This window comes from Gigantopelta aegis, chromosome 12 (assembly GCF_016097555.1).
Source record: "Gigantopelta aegis isolate Gae_Host chromosome 12, Gae_host_genome, whole genome shotgun sequence".
NCBI classification, from domain to species: Eukaryota; Metazoa; Mollusca; class Gastropoda; order Neomphalida; family Peltospiridae; genus Gigantopelta; species Gigantopelta aegis.
The window spans coordinates 9,896,723-9,915,483 of NC_054710.1; the positions used below are offsets into that span (position 1 = coordinate 9,896,723).

The following is an 18,761-nucleotide window of genomic DNA, read 5'->3' on the forward strand; positions in this document are numbered from 1 at the left end:
TTGACTGATTATCAGCACAGTAATGGACGGTGAAGGTTACACAACACCATTCACTTTTGCATGCATTTCAATACAATTTTTATATTTCAATACAATTTCTATGTCAGAATTTATTCTGTGAAACACAGGACAACGTGGAAATGGCTGTGTGGCTGCTATTGTAACATATCGCCGACTTAATAGAGCCTTTTTAATAAATAAACATTTGTTAAATACATTTTATTGTTTAAAATAACTCCCTGTATATATATAAAAAAGTCCCATTAACAATATTGTGATATATTTGGATGACATGTGATTTTTTTTAAAGTTTATAATGTATTATAAAATAAATATTTTGTCTCTTTGTTGTTTGTTTGTTGTGTGAAGGAAAAAGTTTATTATTTGACACAGAGTTTTTGCAGGACAGTTACAAGTACTAGGTTTATTATTAATAGTTTAACATTTAGAATACATCACTCAGTTTTGTTTTCACCCATGACACATATTATCATTCTTCCATTTTCGGGGTGGGATGTAGCTCAGTGGTAGACATAAGCGTACAATGCAGAGGGGGTTGGGGGGGAGGGGGGGCAAGGAGTGCAACTGCTCCCCTAGTGTTTGAGCGAAACCAAATTCGGGCAAAAATTATTCAAATATTCGTGCAAAATATGCTAAACTGATACCTTTTCCATGAAATATAACAGTATACAGGCCAAAGTAGTGTTTAACGTCTAATAAACACTGCTCGAAGAATGATGTCTCGTTAAGTATATTGCTCTCCCGTTGCCGTCTACAATGTGGGGCATTTGATATGGAGATGACTGGCATATTATGCCAAGAGCTACAACCTTTGCAAGATCATCAACCCAGAATCATAGTAGGGTGAAACAAAACACTGAACATTTATCTGGTTATTGCATTGAGTTATTGTTAGACCATCTTGGATTAGAATTGGTATGTTCTCATGATGGGCGTGAGCTAAAAAAGCTTGCTCTGAATGTGTACGTTAAAGGCATACTGTCACGGATTTAAGAACCTTATTTCTCTAAAATTGGATAATAAATAAAAATTACATTAATTGTTGGAAACCAAATCTAGCTATCGCATCACCTTAACTGAAACATAATGGAGTGAAATTCATGTCATCCCTCTCGTCAATTTTAGTTTTTGAATTATGGACCATTGCCATAATTCAATTATTTTTACAAAATGTCATTAATAAATGGTGTATGGTGGTTATGAAGATGGTTGAATAAATTACATTTAGGGACGAATCAAATTATATTTGTTCAGGTAATACACATGTACTTTGTTAGACCATTAAATAGGTCAGTGGTCTGTGATACGCCTTTAAACCCTATGACCTGACCTCACCTGGATATCAACGTTCTCCCGCTCGTAAATGGCCAGACGTATTAAAATGAACAAAAGCAGATGCTAATACACTGTCAAGAACCAGCACATCATTGGTATTGTTCAACATCATTACAAAGATGATACAATGAACCAGACACAGCAGAAGCAAGTAGACATTGAGTGGAGGGGGGGGGGGGGGGGGGGGGCTGAGATAGAGGGCGAAAAGCAAAGTTTCTAGGGGGTTCTGGGGCATGCTCCCCCATAAAAGTTTGAAAACTAGATGTCCTGCATTGCAATTTCTGCATTCTACAAGTAAAATTAATCTCTGCCTTAAGATTTACTACCAATAATATTTTTTATTCAGAATTATTGGGGTGATTAAACTTACATATTAAATATATTTTCTTGTTTAGAATATCAGTGTCTGTATATTCAATGTGTTTCTGGTCGTCTTAATATTTGTAAGAAGCCCAAACTGGATATTGTCTACAAATAATTTCGTACGTACGAAAAAATCTTTTTTAGGAAATAAAATGAAATTTAACATAGTACAAATATTAGAACGATCAGAAACACGTTTAATATACAGCCACTAATATTTTATGCAGAAAAATATATTTGATATGTAATTACAGTCGTCGAAAAGTCTCTATTAATTGACATCTTAAAAATTGCAGCAAATTCAGGAATGTCCCTTTAATGATGTCATCATGCAATGCTTGACCCATTTATTGAGGTGGAGGTGGGAACACATTGTTTTAAACATGAAGTGGTTGTGACACGCCATCATGTTTTTGGTATAGTAATTGACTAAGCTGATGACAGTTACATAAGTTAGAATTAACGCTTTTATGAACTTTGGGCATCGGTTTTGTTTTGGGTTGTTTCTCCTTTTTTTCTTCTTTTTTTTGGGGGGGAGGGGGTCTTTTTAAATATTAAACCGTCCATCAGCATCAGAGCAATAATATATGATATAGGCTTTACAGAAATTAGTATTTTGTGGTGGAAAATAAAGTTAAAGGCGCAGACCCTAGTTTCAGCTCATAAAAATTGGACACCGAGTTTAGTTAAATCTACAAACCTATAACACACATTTGGATATGGTTATAACAGAGAGAAGCTAAAGACTGTGCTCTTTAAACAGGGAAATACTGTCAAAAATAACTAGAGCGTGTCTCACTATTAAACCATTACTTCTTAGACGAACGTGCGGTTTTTTTAAATTAGGGTATGTCGCTTTAAAACCAATTTTCTGTACATTGTTTTTGGGCATGAACGTTTAAAATACTTTAGACTGTCTAGAGTGAAGGTCGGGACGTAACTCAATGATAAAGCGCTCGCTTGATGCGCTGTCGGTTTGGGATCAATCCCCGTCGGTGAACCCATTGGGCTATTTCTCGTTCAAGCCAGTGAACCACAACGAGTATATCAAAAGCCGTGGTATGTACTATTCTGTGTGTGGGATGGGGCAAATAGAAGATCCCTTGCTACTAATGGAAAAATGTAGTGGATTTCCTCTCTAAGACTAGGCCTATATGTCAAAGTTTGGCTACAAAATGTTTGACATCCAATAGCCGGTGATTAATTAATCAATGTACTCTGTTGGTGTCGTTAAATATTAGCGAAACGTTTGCTGGCTGAACTTGACCCTGAGCTACCGTACCAATGACACCATCAATGTAAATTTTTGTTTCTTTCAACTCTCGCGATATTATCGTTCGGCACGTGACAAAAAGAAAGCATGGCGGCCTCCAATGTTAGGTTGCGGCTGGAAGAGTTAGGAGAGGGTGTAAATAAATGGAAAGTGGGGGTTGTCATTGGGGTGGGAATTTTAGGGGTCGCTGGAGTTTGGCTCTATCGGAAAAGAAGACGAAACACCCTCAACAACGGCAATGTCAGAGGTCTGCTTGATTCTAATCAAAACGCCGATATTGCCAAAGGCAAAGCAAGCGAGCCAAAGGTACACTACATGTCACGTGTCATTGTGACTGTCGCTTATTGACTTCGAGCACAGTCCATGCACACCTACACATTTTTGTATATATAGCTTGACTAGTCACCATGGCTTAGTGCTAGACCGTTGTTATTTTAAAATTGTGTCAATTTTGGAAAGAGTTCGCATAACCCTAGCCCTATCCCCAGTCCGTAAAACTACTCTAACCATTGACAGCCAAGGGGTACAGGTCGACTCAGCACCAATTTTTACAGGTACTTTGCTTCCCAAGTTCTACACCCTCCAGATCGCAAGCAATTAGCAAAGCTCGTCGAGTCTCATTTGACGTAGACTCGCACATTTGAACATGGGTCACTCTCTCACGCTGGTACATAATTTTTTGTTGCATTTTAAACATTATAGTATAAAAATATATATACATATAGTCAACGTCCCTAACTGCAGTTTTGCTTCAATTTGGTTTCACTACGTCATTAAACGTACACGGTTCGCACATTCAACATTGATTTGTTGTCGGTGAAGGAGACAACTGGGGTGTTATGGACAGGATCGGCCCAAAACTCGGTCGGGGCTAGCTGTCCGAGACAACTCGGCCCTTATGATACGGGTTCATTGATACTTGTAAAAGCGGCACATAGGCGAAATCGATTTTCAAGTAGCAGAATAGAACAGTTTATCCGAGCTATTGCAATCAATGTATTCATATGCCAAAGCAGTAAAATTACGACGAATTACAGGTGCGTGTTTGCCATCGTGAACAAACGTCGCAGCGTAATGCATGTTGTCTGGGTCGAACTTCATTGGAACAAAAGGAACACGGATATGTCGGCATTTTGTTGGAAAGTGATATTAGAAAGTGATAAGTCCAATAATTCGGACGGTTATATACATTATTTGAAAATGGCATCATGCTCACCAATTGGAATTACTTCTTAAAAGCAGGAAGTCAGGAGGCTATATCCGCGAGTGTTGTGTACAACGATAAATAACGTTTGCATGTTTTTTTGGGATCATCTCCAATGTTTAGGTCACTGATTGTAGAACAAAAACAAATTATTCGAACAGCGGAAACTATCTTCAAAGGTAAATGGATCAGCAATTTATCAATCCGACATGACACTTCGTTTCGGGACGTTTATGTTAAGGTGAGACTAATTCAAAACTAACAAAAAACACACTCTTTTATTTCTGTGAGAATACTTTAATTTAAAAAACAACACTTGTTCAACAATATTTTTCAACAATATACAAGATTGTGCATGTGCCGAGTCGTCTCTGGACTCCGGGCCGAGTTGTCTTGAGGTGGGCCGAGTTGTCTCAGAACTATGGGCCGAGCTGTCTCGACGTGGGCCGAGTTGTCTGGGCCGAGTTGTCCACGGGTCCGAGTTGTCTGGCATTCTGTTGTCGGTTATGAACTTTTTCTTCACAGTTCAGGAACATTTTCATAAACAATAAAGTTCAGAAAAGTAAGTATCTAAATACAAAACTTTACAAACCCCTAAAACCATTAATTGTACTAAGTCATTTTTTATTTATTCTTTAAAATTACCGATATCGGGTCCACATGGCTCGTAGAAATTGACTTAAAATGGAGAAAGATGAATTAATATTCGGTGCGTTTCACATGACCTCACACGTGCCAGGGCCTCATTCCATGAAGTGATCTTGGCGCTAAGATCACCTTAAGTGTATACAGTCATTATGCACTAAAGGTGATTTTAACTTTCATAACAATTATAAATAATTTTGATTGTATAAATTATGTTAATTATGAATCAATTCATTGGAAAAAAATGTATTTTACAAACTATTCACTGGTTAAACATAATGCCTATCAGTATTGACATCAAATGTTAGCGATGTGTGTTGATAAAATGCGGACCGGACCAGAACACTTGACAAATTGAATATTTCATTTAAAAAAAATATTAAACTAAGTGTTCGTCAACTGTGCATAGTTAACCTTTAGACTACTGGATTAATTTTTAACAAAAACCACGTTGAGTGGGTACAAGTTTATAATTTTTACTCGCATATATTCACTTAAATGTTTTATAAAAACATGAAATAAAGTTCATATAATTATTAATCGGTAACTATTATTTTCGTGTCTTTTTTTGTCATTTTTATTATTTTAGATCAGCTAATGGTGATTAAAATTAGGCAAAAAATCGAAAAAGTTGCATTTACTTACTGGCATTTGTGGCCAGCTGTCCAGTATTTATGTCCATTATTCCCGATAACAGTGGTTTTCTGACCAGAATTTTTTTTTAAATCCGAACTAAGATTCATATTGCAATATTTGGTAATTTTCGTTGTTGGTAAAATGATCAAATTTATTATCAAATTAGCTGTCACAATCAGCTATCGATCCCTGAAAATGACCACGACGTGCCGCCATTGTTGTCAAGCGAAAATACTTGCCGAAAACCACTTTTTTAACTCAAAATTTCAAGGTATTTTCAATTAAAAAAATCAAAACAAAAGCCACCATTTTGAAAAAAAATCTTTTTTCTTTAATTATATTTCCGTTTCCGGTGAGTGTCGTGTGCAAAACGGCGGGAAATATGAATTGGGGAATGCACTGTATACAGTGTACAGTATATCGACTGACGTGACGTCGAGCGAGATATCTCGCCTGCAGTAGTCAGAAGGTTAAGAACCATATTTTTTTGTGTGTGGTCGCCTTAAAAATGGAAAATGACGAACCACACATGCGCGTTATGATATTTTTTGCAAACGCATGCGCCTGAACACAGTTAGAAACTCGCACTCTTTCCTGTTTACTGGAGGGTGTTTCACTTTTGTTTACTAGAATAGATTTGTTTTACATCCACATTGTTGATTTTTTGTGTTAATTGATTGGAATCTATTTTGTTTCACGTATCATAGCTGAAAAATGTAGAATAATATTTCCATAAATATCGTATTCGTGGTTTTGTCGTTAGTTGAACACAGTTTGGGACGTCGATGGTATATATTTTTTGTTGCTCATTTGATCTCGACAACCGACAAACAAGCCTGCGACTGACAGCTGGCCCGGTTAAGCATCGTAAGGCATTAAAATCATATAATAGGTGTCCACATTGTTTATTGGTCAGAATTTCAAACCGTGACCAATTGTCAGGTCACTTATTTCCCGCGCCGGTTTATTCGGATACACGATGTCATATTCTGACCAGACAAAACCTCACTCCTTTCGAAAGAAAGAAAGAAAGAAATGTTTTATTTAACGACGCACTCAACACATTTTATTTACGGTTATATGGCGTCAGACATATGGTTAAGGACCACACAGATTTTGAGAGGAAACCGGCTGTCGCCACTACATGGGCTACTCTTTCCGATTAGCAGCAAGGATCTTTTATTTGCGCTTTCCACAGGTAGGATAGCACAAACCATGGCCTTTGTTGAACCAGTTATGGATCACTGGTTGGTGCAAGTGGTTTACACCTACCCATTGAGCCTTGCGGAGCACTCACTCAGGGTTTGGAGTCGGTATCTGGATTAAAAATCCCATGCCTCAACTGGGATCCGAACCCAGTACCTACCAGCCTGTAGACCGATGGCCTAACCACAACGCCACCGAGGCTGGTCACACTCCTTGCGAAAGTTCCAGCTTGAGTGCTCTGTACTAGAGACACAAGAGACTGGACATCACCCAGTGGTAAAGCGCTCGCCTGATGTGCGGTCAGTCTAGGAACGATCCCCATTGGTGGACCCATTTGGTTATTTCTGAAACTGGTATATCAAAGGCTATGGTATGTGCTACCAGGGTTCTAAACTCTCCAAAAAATATAGTGGGCCCAAAAAATAATAATGCATTGTTGGCAAATTATGGTAAGGGAACCACGAGCAAGATTTTAATGTGGAATACAAATATTAATAGTGGCTCATATGTTATAGCTGTAAAGAAAATAATATTATCTGGGCGACTAATGCCATTATTTTAAAAATATTTTAAGTCACCCAAACAGGCCATGCATTGGTTGCATTTGGCAATCTGGCCCCGTGCTTATAAACCTTAAAGTCTAAACTTTAACGTCATGGCAATGCCATTCAAATAGCATTACGTTAAAGTCTGGACTTTTAGTTTTAATACTTTTATAAGCACGGGCCCTGGCCACAGGCTGTTTTGAGCCCTGTGTTACCATGTCTGTGGGATCGTGCATATAAAAGATCCCTTGCTACTAATTGAAAAATTTAGTGGGTTCCTCTCTAAGTTACTGACTCTTAAGACTAATGTCAGAATTACCAAATGTTTGGCATCCAATTGACGATGATAATTAATAAATCAGTGCTCTAGTGGTGTCGTTAAACAAAACAAACATTTACGAGAGACACTATAATTCTCTTGGACATGTTCTAATCATTCTCCCACCGGTGTATCAAAGGTTGTGGTATGTACAGTCCTGCATGGGAAAGTTGGGTCTCTGAGAAATGAATGTTTGCATAGTTAACCCAAGTATGGCAGGGTTGAAAATTAGCAGTCGCCTGTGGCAACATTTAATGGATAATGGCGACTAAGAATTTTACAAAGATAGTCCGTTGGGCGACCATCACCATAGGGTCTGGCAAGTATGGTACTAGTTAAAAAAAGAAACACACTGATACTGAATCCAATATGACAAAACACTCTACACATCTAACAGCACAATACATAGAACATGTTCTATAGTTTGACAGCACCAACATAATGATTAAAAACATTAATTTATTAAGTTTTAAACCCATACCGTCTCAAATAACATTTTATTGTGGGTACCAGTGCAGTGTAAATGGCTCAATGGGTAGGTGTAAACCACTTGCACCGACCAGTGATCCATAACTGGTTAAACAAAGGCCATGGTTTGTGCTATCCTGCCTGTGGGAAGTGCAAATAAAAGATCCCTTGCTGCCTGTTGTAAAAGAGTAGTCCTATGTGGCTACAGCGGATTTCCTCTAAAAACGGTGTCAGAATGACCATATGTTTGACGTCCCAATAGCCGATGATGAGATAAAAAAATCAATGTGCTCTAGTGGCGTCGTTAAATAAAACAAACTTTACTTTTTTTTTTTTTTTTCTGATTCATGTTTTAAGGCAATTGATTGAACATCCAAGGTAATCTGAATGATACAACCGCAGTACATGATCAGAGCTGTATCTCTCCACAAAGCAAGAGTCGAATGGGCATTTGGCGTAATAGTGGATGATTCCATGGATCTCTATCTAGTGTCTCCTCTATAGGAGAACAGCCACTCACGAGGAAATCATTTGCCGGGGATTTCATCCCTCGTGCATCGCCACAAAGAGGACTGCCACTCCAGACTAGTTTACTAAAGCACATGCAGTTCTACATTTTTAGTCTCTTTGTACTGCATTATCTTTTACCCTCTATTAAAAATGTGATTTAATATGTATAATGTAATCGTACTCTGTAAAGAAACAAGTTTATTTATACTGCATTTCTTTTAAAAAAAATTTTTATTTGAGTTGGTATGGGTTTAAAACTTAATAACATGTTTTTGTATTAATTTTAACTTTATTCATTATGAAGTTAAATGCCAATTCATCGGTTTTCTTTAATGCAAATGGACTATATACGGTGAGCATATGGCTATTATTTAAAAAAAAAAAAACACTCTTTGTTTTGGAGGGCTAGTTGAATTTGAGAATGGCCAGTATGATTTGTTTTCAACTGACCCTGCTGGTGACGATAGTTTTCATGTTAATTTTCAACCCTGATATGGACTATGCAAATTACCCATTTCATTTTGTGTAATCTGTTGAAAATATATTGTCATGTGAACAGTGACAAATGATAGTGTTAAATATTTTTAATGTCTTTATTTTGGGGGACGAGAATGAAAAACGGGTTACGCAAAAGTAAACTTGCATGAGCATTGACGATCATTCGCGCAATTTTCAGAGGCCTGAAAGTGATGCACGATCGATCTAGGATCGATCCCTGTCGGTGGACCCATTGGGCTATTTCTCATTCCAGCCAGTGCTCCATAACTGGTGTAATAAAAGCAGTGGTATGTACTATCCTGTCTGTGAGATGGTGCATGTAAAAGATCCCTTGCTTCTAATCAGAAAGAGTAGCCCATGAAGTAGCAACAGCGGGTTTCCTCTCTCAATATCTGTATGGTCCTTAGCCATATGTTTGACGCCATATAACCGTAAATAAAATGTGTGTGTTAAATAAAACATTTCCTTCCTTCAATGTGCTCTAGTGGAATCATTAAACAAAAGAAACTTACCTTTACGAGAGACATTATAATTCTCCCACGACTGATATATCAAAGGTCATGGTATGTGCTGTCCTGTGGGAAAGTGCATATAAAAGATCTCTTGCAGTCTTCACTGTGAGCCTGGTGCACGATCGATCAAGGATCGATCCCCATCGGTGTGTCCATTGGGCTATTTCTCATGCCAGCCAGTGCTCCACAACTGGTGTAACAAAGGTCGTGGGAAGTGCATATAAATAAAAGATCCCTTGCAGTCTTTACCTGAATTGGTGCAAGGCGAGCAATCGCATTAAGTTTCAAATAAAATACATTTATTACAAGGCAATCAATTGGTTAGTTACTCTCCTAAAACTTCCAATATATGGATGAGAGGTCGAGTGATAACTTTTCTCTTGTTCCAGCCAGTGCACCACGACTGGTGTATCAAATGCCTTGGTATATGCTATCCTGTCTGTGGGATGGTGCATATAAAAGATCCCATGCTGCTAATTAAAAAGAGTAGCCCATGAAGTGGCAACAGCGAGTTTCCTCTCTCAATATCTGTGTGGTCCTTAACCATATGTCTGACGCCATATAACCCTAAATGAAATGTGTTGAGTGCATCGTTAAATAAAAATTTCTTTCTTTCTTCTTTTTTTTGGATTACTGTTTGTCTTTACTGGAGAAAACTGCCTTGCTGCTAATGGAGAAATGTAACGGGTTTCCTCTGGAGACTACAAGTTAAAAAATTTACCAAATGCTTGACATCCAGTAGCCAATGATTAATTAATGTGCTCTAGTGGTGTCGTTAAACAAAACAAACTTTTAACTTTTTGTTGCTAATATAGCAGATTTCCTCAAAAGTCTTGACATACAATAGCTGATTATTAATAAATAAAAGTGCTCTAGTGGTGTCGTTAAACAAACCAAACTTCAGCCTTTCTTGAACTCAAACTTCGATTCATGTTTGTTTTGTAGACAATGTTACATGATGGGTCAGATGTTACCTTTGTTAGACTGACACTTCGATTCCTGTTTGTTTTGCAGACATTACACGAAAAAGCCATGGATGCAAAGGCCAAGGGTAACGTGTATTTTAAGGGTCAGATGTTACCTTTGTAGACTGACACTTCGATTCCTGTTTGTTTTGCAGACATTACACGAGAAAGCCATGGATGCGAAGGCCAAGGGTAACAAGTATTTTAAGGGTCAGATGTTTGAGCAAGCCATTACGTTTGTTAGACTGACACTTCGATTCCTGTTTGTTTTGCAGACATTACACGAGAAAGCCATGGATGCGAAGGCCAAGGGTAACAAGTATTTTAAGGGTCAGATGTTTGAGCAAGCCATTACGTGTTATTCTGAGGCAATGGCGCTGTGTCCCGAGGAACACCTACAGGACCTGGCAGCCTGCTACCAAAACAGGGCTGCAGCTTACGAACAGTTGGTAAGGAACAGAATGAGTAGCCACTCGCTAGAAGTTGGTAAGGAACAGAATGAGTAGCCACTCGCTAGAAGTTGGTAAGGAACAGAATGAGTAGCCACTCGCTAGAAGTTGGTAAGGAACAGAATGAGTAGCCACTCGCTAGAAGTTGGTAAGGAACAGAATGAGTAGCCACTCGCTAGAAGTTGGTAAGGAACAGAACTGAGTAGCCACTCGCTAAAAGTTGGTAAGGAACAGAACTGAGTAGCCACTCGCCAGAAGTTGGTAAGGAACAGAACTGAGTAGCCACTCGCCAGAAGTTGGTAAGGAACAGAACTGAGTAGCCACTCGCCAGAAGTTGGTAAGGAACAGAACTGAGTAGCCACTCGCTAGAAGACGGTAAGGAACAGAACTGAGTAGCCACTCGCTAGAAGTTTGTAAGAAACAACTGAGTAGTCACTTGCTAGAAGACGGTAAGGAACAGAACTGAGTAGCCACTCGCTAGAAGTTGGTAAGGAACAGAACTGAGTAGCCACTTACCAGAAGTTGGTAAGGAACAGAACTGAGTAGCCACTCGCCAGAAGTTGGTAAGGAACAGAACTGAGTAGCCACTCGCCAGAAGTTGGTAAGGAACAGAACTGAGTAGTCACTCGCTAGAAGTTGGTAAGAAACCGAACTGAGCAGCCACTCACTAAAAGTTGGTAAGAAACAGAACTGAGTAGTCACTCACTAAAAGTTGGTAAGAAACAGAACTGAGTAGTCATTCGCTAGAAGTTGGTGTGAAAGAGAACTGAGTAGTCACTCGCTAGAAGTTGGTAAGAAACAGAACTGAGTAGTCACTCGCTAGAAGTTGGTATGAAACAGAACTGAGTAGCCTCTCACTAGAAGTTGGTAAAAAACAGAACTGAGCAGCCACTCACCAGAAGTTGTTAAGGAATAGAATAGACTAGCCACTCGCTAGAAGTTGGTAAGGAACAGAACTGAGAAAGCACTCGCTGGAAGTTGGTCAGAAACAACCACTTACCTGTTACTGTACAAGCTTTTGGTACAGACTAGGTGGGTGCTTAAGAACAGCCGGTAAATCTTGCAGTACAGAACTGCCACTTAACTTGACAGTTAATATATAAATGGTACAAACTTTAAGGCAAATTGGGGGGGGGGTATTTTATTTATTATTTTGGTGGGTATTGATGACAACTATGTGGAGCCGAATGGTACTTGTCTATTTTTATCAAGTCAGGATCCAGATTTTCATAGCTATCTTAGCACTATGATATTGTAAAACTGTTGTAGACTATGGCATGCATTGTTGTGGCGCCATAGTTTACGACAGTTTTACGACATCGTAGCACTATGAGAGCTTTGAAAATCTCTAGCCTGGGTCCCATTCCACCAAGCGATCTTGGCACTAAGATCATCGTAAGTTGACAACTACCCTATGCATTTAAGGTGATCTTAGCGCTACAATCACTTCGTGGAACGGGGCCCTGTTCCATAAATTAACATTCTTGCACTGGAATTAATTTCATGTTCACATTGATCCCAAGTGGGATAGTTTTGTATATAACCATCACAAAGATTTATGCCATTCGTTGACTTGTGTGTTATTTAATTCCAGAAAGATTTCCAGAGTGTTGTGGACGACTGTACGAAAGCTCTTGAATTAAACAAGCACTACATCAAAGCCATGAACCGGCGATGCAGGGCTTACGAACAACTCAAATCTTACGAATCCGCCCTCGAAGGTATATAATAGACTTGTCATGGACGGGACGTAGCCCAATGGTAGAGTGCTCACTTGAAGCGCGGTTGGTTTAGAATCGATCCCCGTCGGTTTAGAATCGATCCCCGTTGGTTTAGAATCGATCCCCGTCGGTTTAGGGGGCGGGACATAGCCCAGTGGTACAGCGCTCGCTCGATGCACGGTTGGTATGGGATTGATCCCCATTGGTGGGCTATTTCTCATTCCAGCCAGTGCACCATGACTGGTATATCAAAGGCCGTGGTATGTGCTACCCTGTCTGTGGGATGGTGTATATAAAAGATCCCTTGCTGCTAAATGAAAAGAGTAGCCCATGCAGTGGCAACAGCGGGTTTCCTCTCTCAGTATCTGTGTGGTCCTTAACCATATGTCTGATACCATATAACCATAAATAAAATGTGTTGAGTGCGTCGTTAAATAAAACATTTCCTTCCGTCGGTTTAGAATCGATTCCCGTCGGTGGGCCCACGACTGATATATCCAATGCTGTGGTATGTGCTATCCTGTCTTTGGGATGGTATACCGGCTTCGGTGGTGTCGTGGTATACAGGCTGGTAGGTACTGGATTTAGATCCAAGTCAAGGCATGGGATTTTTAATCCAGATACCGACTCCAAACCCTGAGTGAGTGCTCCGCAAGTCTCAGTGGGTAGGTGTAAACCACTTGCACCGACCAGTGATCCATAACTGGTTCAACAAAGGCCATGGTTTGTGCTATCCTGCCTTTGGGAAGCGCAAATAAAAGATCCTTTGCTGCTAATCGGAAAGAGTAGCCCATGTAGTGGCAACAGCGGGTTTTCTCTCAAAATCTGTGTGGTCCTTAACCATATGTCTGACGCCATATAACCGTAAATAAAAAGTGTTGAGTGCGTCGTTAAATAAAACATTTCTTTCTTTCTTTCTTTGGGATGGTGCATATAGTAGTGAAAAAAGTAGCGAGTTTCCTTTCTTAAGACTATATGTCACAATTACCAAATGTTTGACATTCAATAGCCGATGATTAATAAATCGATGTGCTCTAGAGGTTGTGTTAAAGAAAACAAACTTTAACTTTAACTTGATATAGACTTGGCATATGTTTTTTGGTACACGTCATTGCATGAACTTTCTTGGAAATTAATTTACTTGTCTCTAAGCTGCATAACATCAAAATATATCAAAATAAATCTTTCAGCCAATCCTCCAACTTAAGCTTGATTTTTTTTAAATGTCTGATTTGCAGATCTCACTGAAATTTCATGACATAAGATAACACTTATTTGGATTTTGCTCAATTTTAAGATGGCTAATGTGTAATGTGCTATTTATGATAACACATACTTGTTAACACACACATGTGTGTTAACAATTTCAAGACATACGACTGGCTCCTCCTAAATGATGACCAGGGGCCTAATTCACTAAACTCTTGCAACTTTGCAATCTCGCAGTGCAATGCTAAAAGACTTGCAAAGAGGATGCTTTGTTGTCTAGCAGAGCCTAAGAGACCTTTGTGAATTAGGCCCCAGGTCACCAATGCTGTATGTCCAATAAAAAAACATCATGGTGGAAATCAATTACACTGTGACGTGTAGTTAACCTGGCAGTCATGTGTCTGTGTAAGTCAGCTACAAGTGCAAAGGGTTGTAAGTATATTTTTAGTCGAAAAAAATGTAAAAATTTGCTTAAAACCTGTTTTTTTAGGATATGTAAGAAATAGAATAATGCTTTTGTGTCCGTTAGATACCATTTATCTCACAACTCGTTTAAAAACGTATCAAACTCGCTTTCGCCAGTTAGATACATTTTAAAACAACTCGTGAGATAAATGGTATCTAACGGCCACTCATGTAGTATTCAGTGTTATTATCCATATGGTTCAACATAACCAAGTTAATAATAATAATACGAAGCACACGCGTAATAACAAGTGTAATGACGTAATTTTGGGAAGCAACGTCATAACATTGCTTCTCCAGTCTTAGCTCAGACTTGTGCATTTGAAATATGTCATTTCATCGTCACCTTCTAGTTGTGACAGAAACATTTTAAGTTGGGTCTTGTTATTCATAAAGAAAACAACAATGATAATATGGGTAATAAAGAAATTATGACACTTGTGTATGAGTCGTACTGATTTTACGAAACTCGTGTCAGGATTCATGTATTGCTCTCGCTCGGGCAATACAAAAATCCTGACTCGTTTCGTAAAATCAGTACGACACACAAGCTTGTATAATAATCTCTCTTTACTTATATTGATTTCAGATATCACGGCGGTGTGTATTCTAGAGGGCTTTACTAATCAGGGCAACCTGCTCATCGCTGATCGGATTATTAAAGAGATGAGCAAAGTCAAGTGTAGAGAATTGTACTCGGTAAGAAAATTTATTTTTTATCTTAAATAATCTGTATAAAACAAAAGGTTAATTATTCCTTTTTACAGCCACACGATTCATTGATTCTACAAAGCTGTTTTGTCTTGCATATATGTAACTGTATATACAGTGAAATTTTGCAAAAGTGGACCCTCTGTAAACCGGAAATCCCTCAAAACAGGACCGTCTGTAAACTGGAAATCCTTCAAAACTGGACCCTCTGTAAACTGGAAATCCTTCAAAACAGGACCCTCTGTAAACCGGAAATCCCTCAAAACTGGACCCTCTGTAAACTGGAAATCCTTCAAAACTGGACCCTCTGTAAACTGGAAATCCTTCAAAACTGGACCCTCTGTAAACTGGAAATCCTTCAAAACAGGACCCTCTGTAAACCGGAAATCCCTCAAAACAGGACCCTCTGTAAACCGGAAATCCCTCAAAACTGGACCCTCTGTAAACCGGAAATCCTTCAAAACTGGACCCTCTGTAAACTGGAAATCCCTCAAAACTGGACCCTCTGTAAACTGGAAATCCCTCAAAACTGGACCCTCTGTAAACTGGAAATCCCTCAAAACAGGACCCTCTGTAAACCGGAAATCCCTCAAAACAGGACCGTCTGTAAACTGGAAATCCCTCAAAACAGGACCCTCTGTAAACCGGAAATCCCTCAAAACAGGACCGTCTGTAAACTGGAAATCCCTCAAAACAGGACCCTCTGTAAAACGGAAATCCCTCAAAACAGGACCCTCTGTAAACCGGAAATCCCTCAAAACAGGACCCTCTGTAAACCGGAAATCCCTCAAAACAGGACCCTCTGTAAACCGGAAATCCCTCAAAACAGGACCCTCTGTAAACCGGAAATCCTTCAAAACTGGACCCTCTGTAAACTGGAAATCCCTCAAAACAGGACCCTCTGTAAACCGGAAATCCCTCAAAACTGGACCCTCTGTAAACTGGAAATCCTTCAAAACTGGACCCTCTGTAAACTGGAAATCCTTCAAAACAGGACCCTCTGTAAACCGGAAATCCCTCAAAACTGGACCCTCTGTAAACTGGAAATCCTTCAAAACTGGACCCTCTGTAAACTGGAAATCCTTCAAAACTGGACCCTCTGTAAACTGGAAATCCCTCAAAACAGGACCCTCTGTAAACCGGAAATCCCTCAAAACAGGACCGTCTGTAAACTGGAAATCCCTCAAAACAGGACCCTCTGTAAACTGGAAATCCCTCAAAACTGGACCCTCTGTAAACCGGAAATCCCTCAAAACAGGACCCTCTGTAAACCGGAAATCCCTCAAAACTGGACCCTCTGTAAACCGGAAATCCCTCAAAACTGGACCCTCTGTAAACCGGAAATCCCTCAAAACTGGACCCTCTGTAAACCGGAAATCCTTCAAAACTGGATGTTTTACAGAGTATTACCCCTCTAAGTCCCAGGCTTGTGGGTCTATTAAAAAAATAAAAAATACTGGGTGGCCGGGTTAGTAACAATAAAAACACATTAGCATACAGATATTATCACTAGCTCAAGATTCTTTCCATCAAATATTTAGAAATTTAGTTTTTCCATATTTAAAATAAACTATTTGTCAGCATGGTTTTAATTTGCAACTAAAACAAAAAAGTAGTGAAAATTACTTTAAAGAATGTAGTTCAAAACAAACTCACTCAGAATACTTCGGCCGAAGTGTAAGTAAGAATCAAATGGCTGAGTTGTTTCAAATGAGTCAATATCGGAAGTCCTCGGGTAATGCCACACCATATGATAAGACAGGCCGACATCATGGTAATTGTGTTTGTGTGTAATCTGGATTAACTTTAACAAACAATTTATCTTAATTCTCATTTTGATACAAAGAAAACATTTTCCAATCTCAGTGTTAACAGTAAATCTATCTTTTGTCTCGAAAATTAACGAAAATAGCCAATATTGAAAAACCCACTCGAAATAACTTATGTGTACAAATGAAGGGTTCAAACAAATAATAAACATGGACGACTTTTGCAGAAGACATACAAGCTTAAGAAAACATCACATGGATGTGGTAAAATAAGTATTATGTTCACAGACAAACAGGGCTTTCCAAACTCTGCCTCGTTTTAGCCAAGTTAAAATGGCGACGAGTTTGCATTGCAAACGACACCAATTGACGTTCAAAACATGTACCGAATTTGTAGATCAACATCACAAAACGCAAAAATATGAGTCATTCGGCAGGTTAGTGGATTTTGGTATTGACTCACCTAGGATTTTTTTGTTTTTCATTTCGGAAAAGCTGGGCTAAAAATGTAAAATTTTGAAAACCGAAGGCATGTTTTTTTTCTATCTCCACAGTTATGCTTTTTTTTTTATATAACCGAAACTGAACTGATTCCATGATTAACTGCACAAGTCTTGGTTGCAAATGGAACAATGTGGTTGTTTTTCAAACTAAGTCAATAAAAATGCACATTTTCAGGGTTGGAAATATTAGAAGGGTTACCGGCCTCGGTGGCGTTGTGGATAGGCCATTGGTCTACAGGCTGGTAGGTACTGGGTTTGGATCCCAGTCGAGGCATGGGATTTTTAATCTAGATACCGACTCCAAACCCTGAGTGAGTGCTCCGCAAGCCTCAATGGGTAGGTGTAAACCACTTGCATCAACGAGTGATCCATAACTGGTTCAACAAAGGCCATGCTTTGTGCTATCCTGCCCGTGGGAAGCGCAAATAAAAGATCCCTTGCTGCTAATCGGAAGAGTAGCCCATGTAGTGGCGACAGCGGGTTTCCTCTCAAAATCTGTGTGGTCTGTAACCATATGTCTGATGCCATATAACCGTAAATAAAATGTGTTGAGTGTGTCGTTAAATAAAACATTTCTTTCTTTCTTTATTAGAAGGGTTGACATCAAAATCAACGATCATGTACATGTAAAAGTGTGTTTTGGGGGATTTTCAACGGATTTCAGCTTCTTTGGCATAAAATAATATTCACAAAAATAGATTATATTTAATCTGAAATTATTTTATATTTACATGTACTGTTGAGATTTCATGTCTGATTTTAGTGGTGAGACGTAGCCCAGTGGTAGAGCTTTTTGCCTGATGTGTTGTCGATCTGGGATCAATCCCCGTCAGTGGGCCATTGGGCTATTTCTCGTTCCAGCCAGTGCACCACGACTGGTATATCAAAGGCCGAGGTATGTGCTATCCTGTCTGGGATGGTGCATATAAAAGATCCCTTGCTGCTAATTAATCGAAAAGAGTAGCCCATGACGTGGCGACAGCGGGTTTCTTCTATCAATATCTGTGTGGTCCTTAACCATATGTCTGACGCCATATAACTGTAAATAAAATGTGTTGAGTGCGTCGTTAAATAAAACATTTCCTTCCTTCCAAAAACCGATGATTAATTAATCAATGTGCTCTAGTGGTGTTGTTAAACAAAACAAACTCTGATTTTATTTTATTTGTAGACGAGGAAAGCTATCCTTCCTTCCAATTTCTTCGTGAGGAACTACTTCGCTGGCTTCACAAACGACCCGATTGTAAATCTGGGCAATGTTGGAAAGGAGCAGTCACTAGTGAATGGTGTCGGCGGTATGGCCCAAGTGAAATCTGAGGAGACAATGACAGAAGAAGAATCTACTCAAGACTCAGTTGAAAACGGGGAGCCTGAGACGGAACAGTTGAGGTAGGTGTTGTCCTGCAAATCATAATTGGGATGGGTCATTTGTTA

The 18,761-nt window shown here is 39.1% G+C and overlaps 1 protein-coding gene across 1 annotated transcript in view; it reads left to right on the plus strand.

Moving 5' to 3' along the window:
• Positions 1-3,079: 3,079 nt before the first annotated feature.
• The window catches only part of LOC121386482 (mitochondrial import receptor subunit TOM70-like), a 37,345-nt gene continuing 21,663 nt past the window's right edge, over positions 3,080-18,761 (plus strand). The window contains exons 1-5 of the mRNA XM_041517397.1: positions 3,080-3,298; positions 10,776-10,949; positions 12,544-12,670; positions 14,934-15,043; positions 18,499-18,716. Of these exons, the coding sequence (XP_041373331.1) occupies positions 3,080-3,298; positions 10,776-10,949; positions 12,544-12,670; positions 14,934-15,043; positions 18,499-18,716 (848 nt within the window). The remainder of the gene's footprint in view (positions 3,299-10,775; positions 10,950-12,543; positions 12,671-14,933; positions 15,044-18,498; positions 18,717-18,761) is intronic.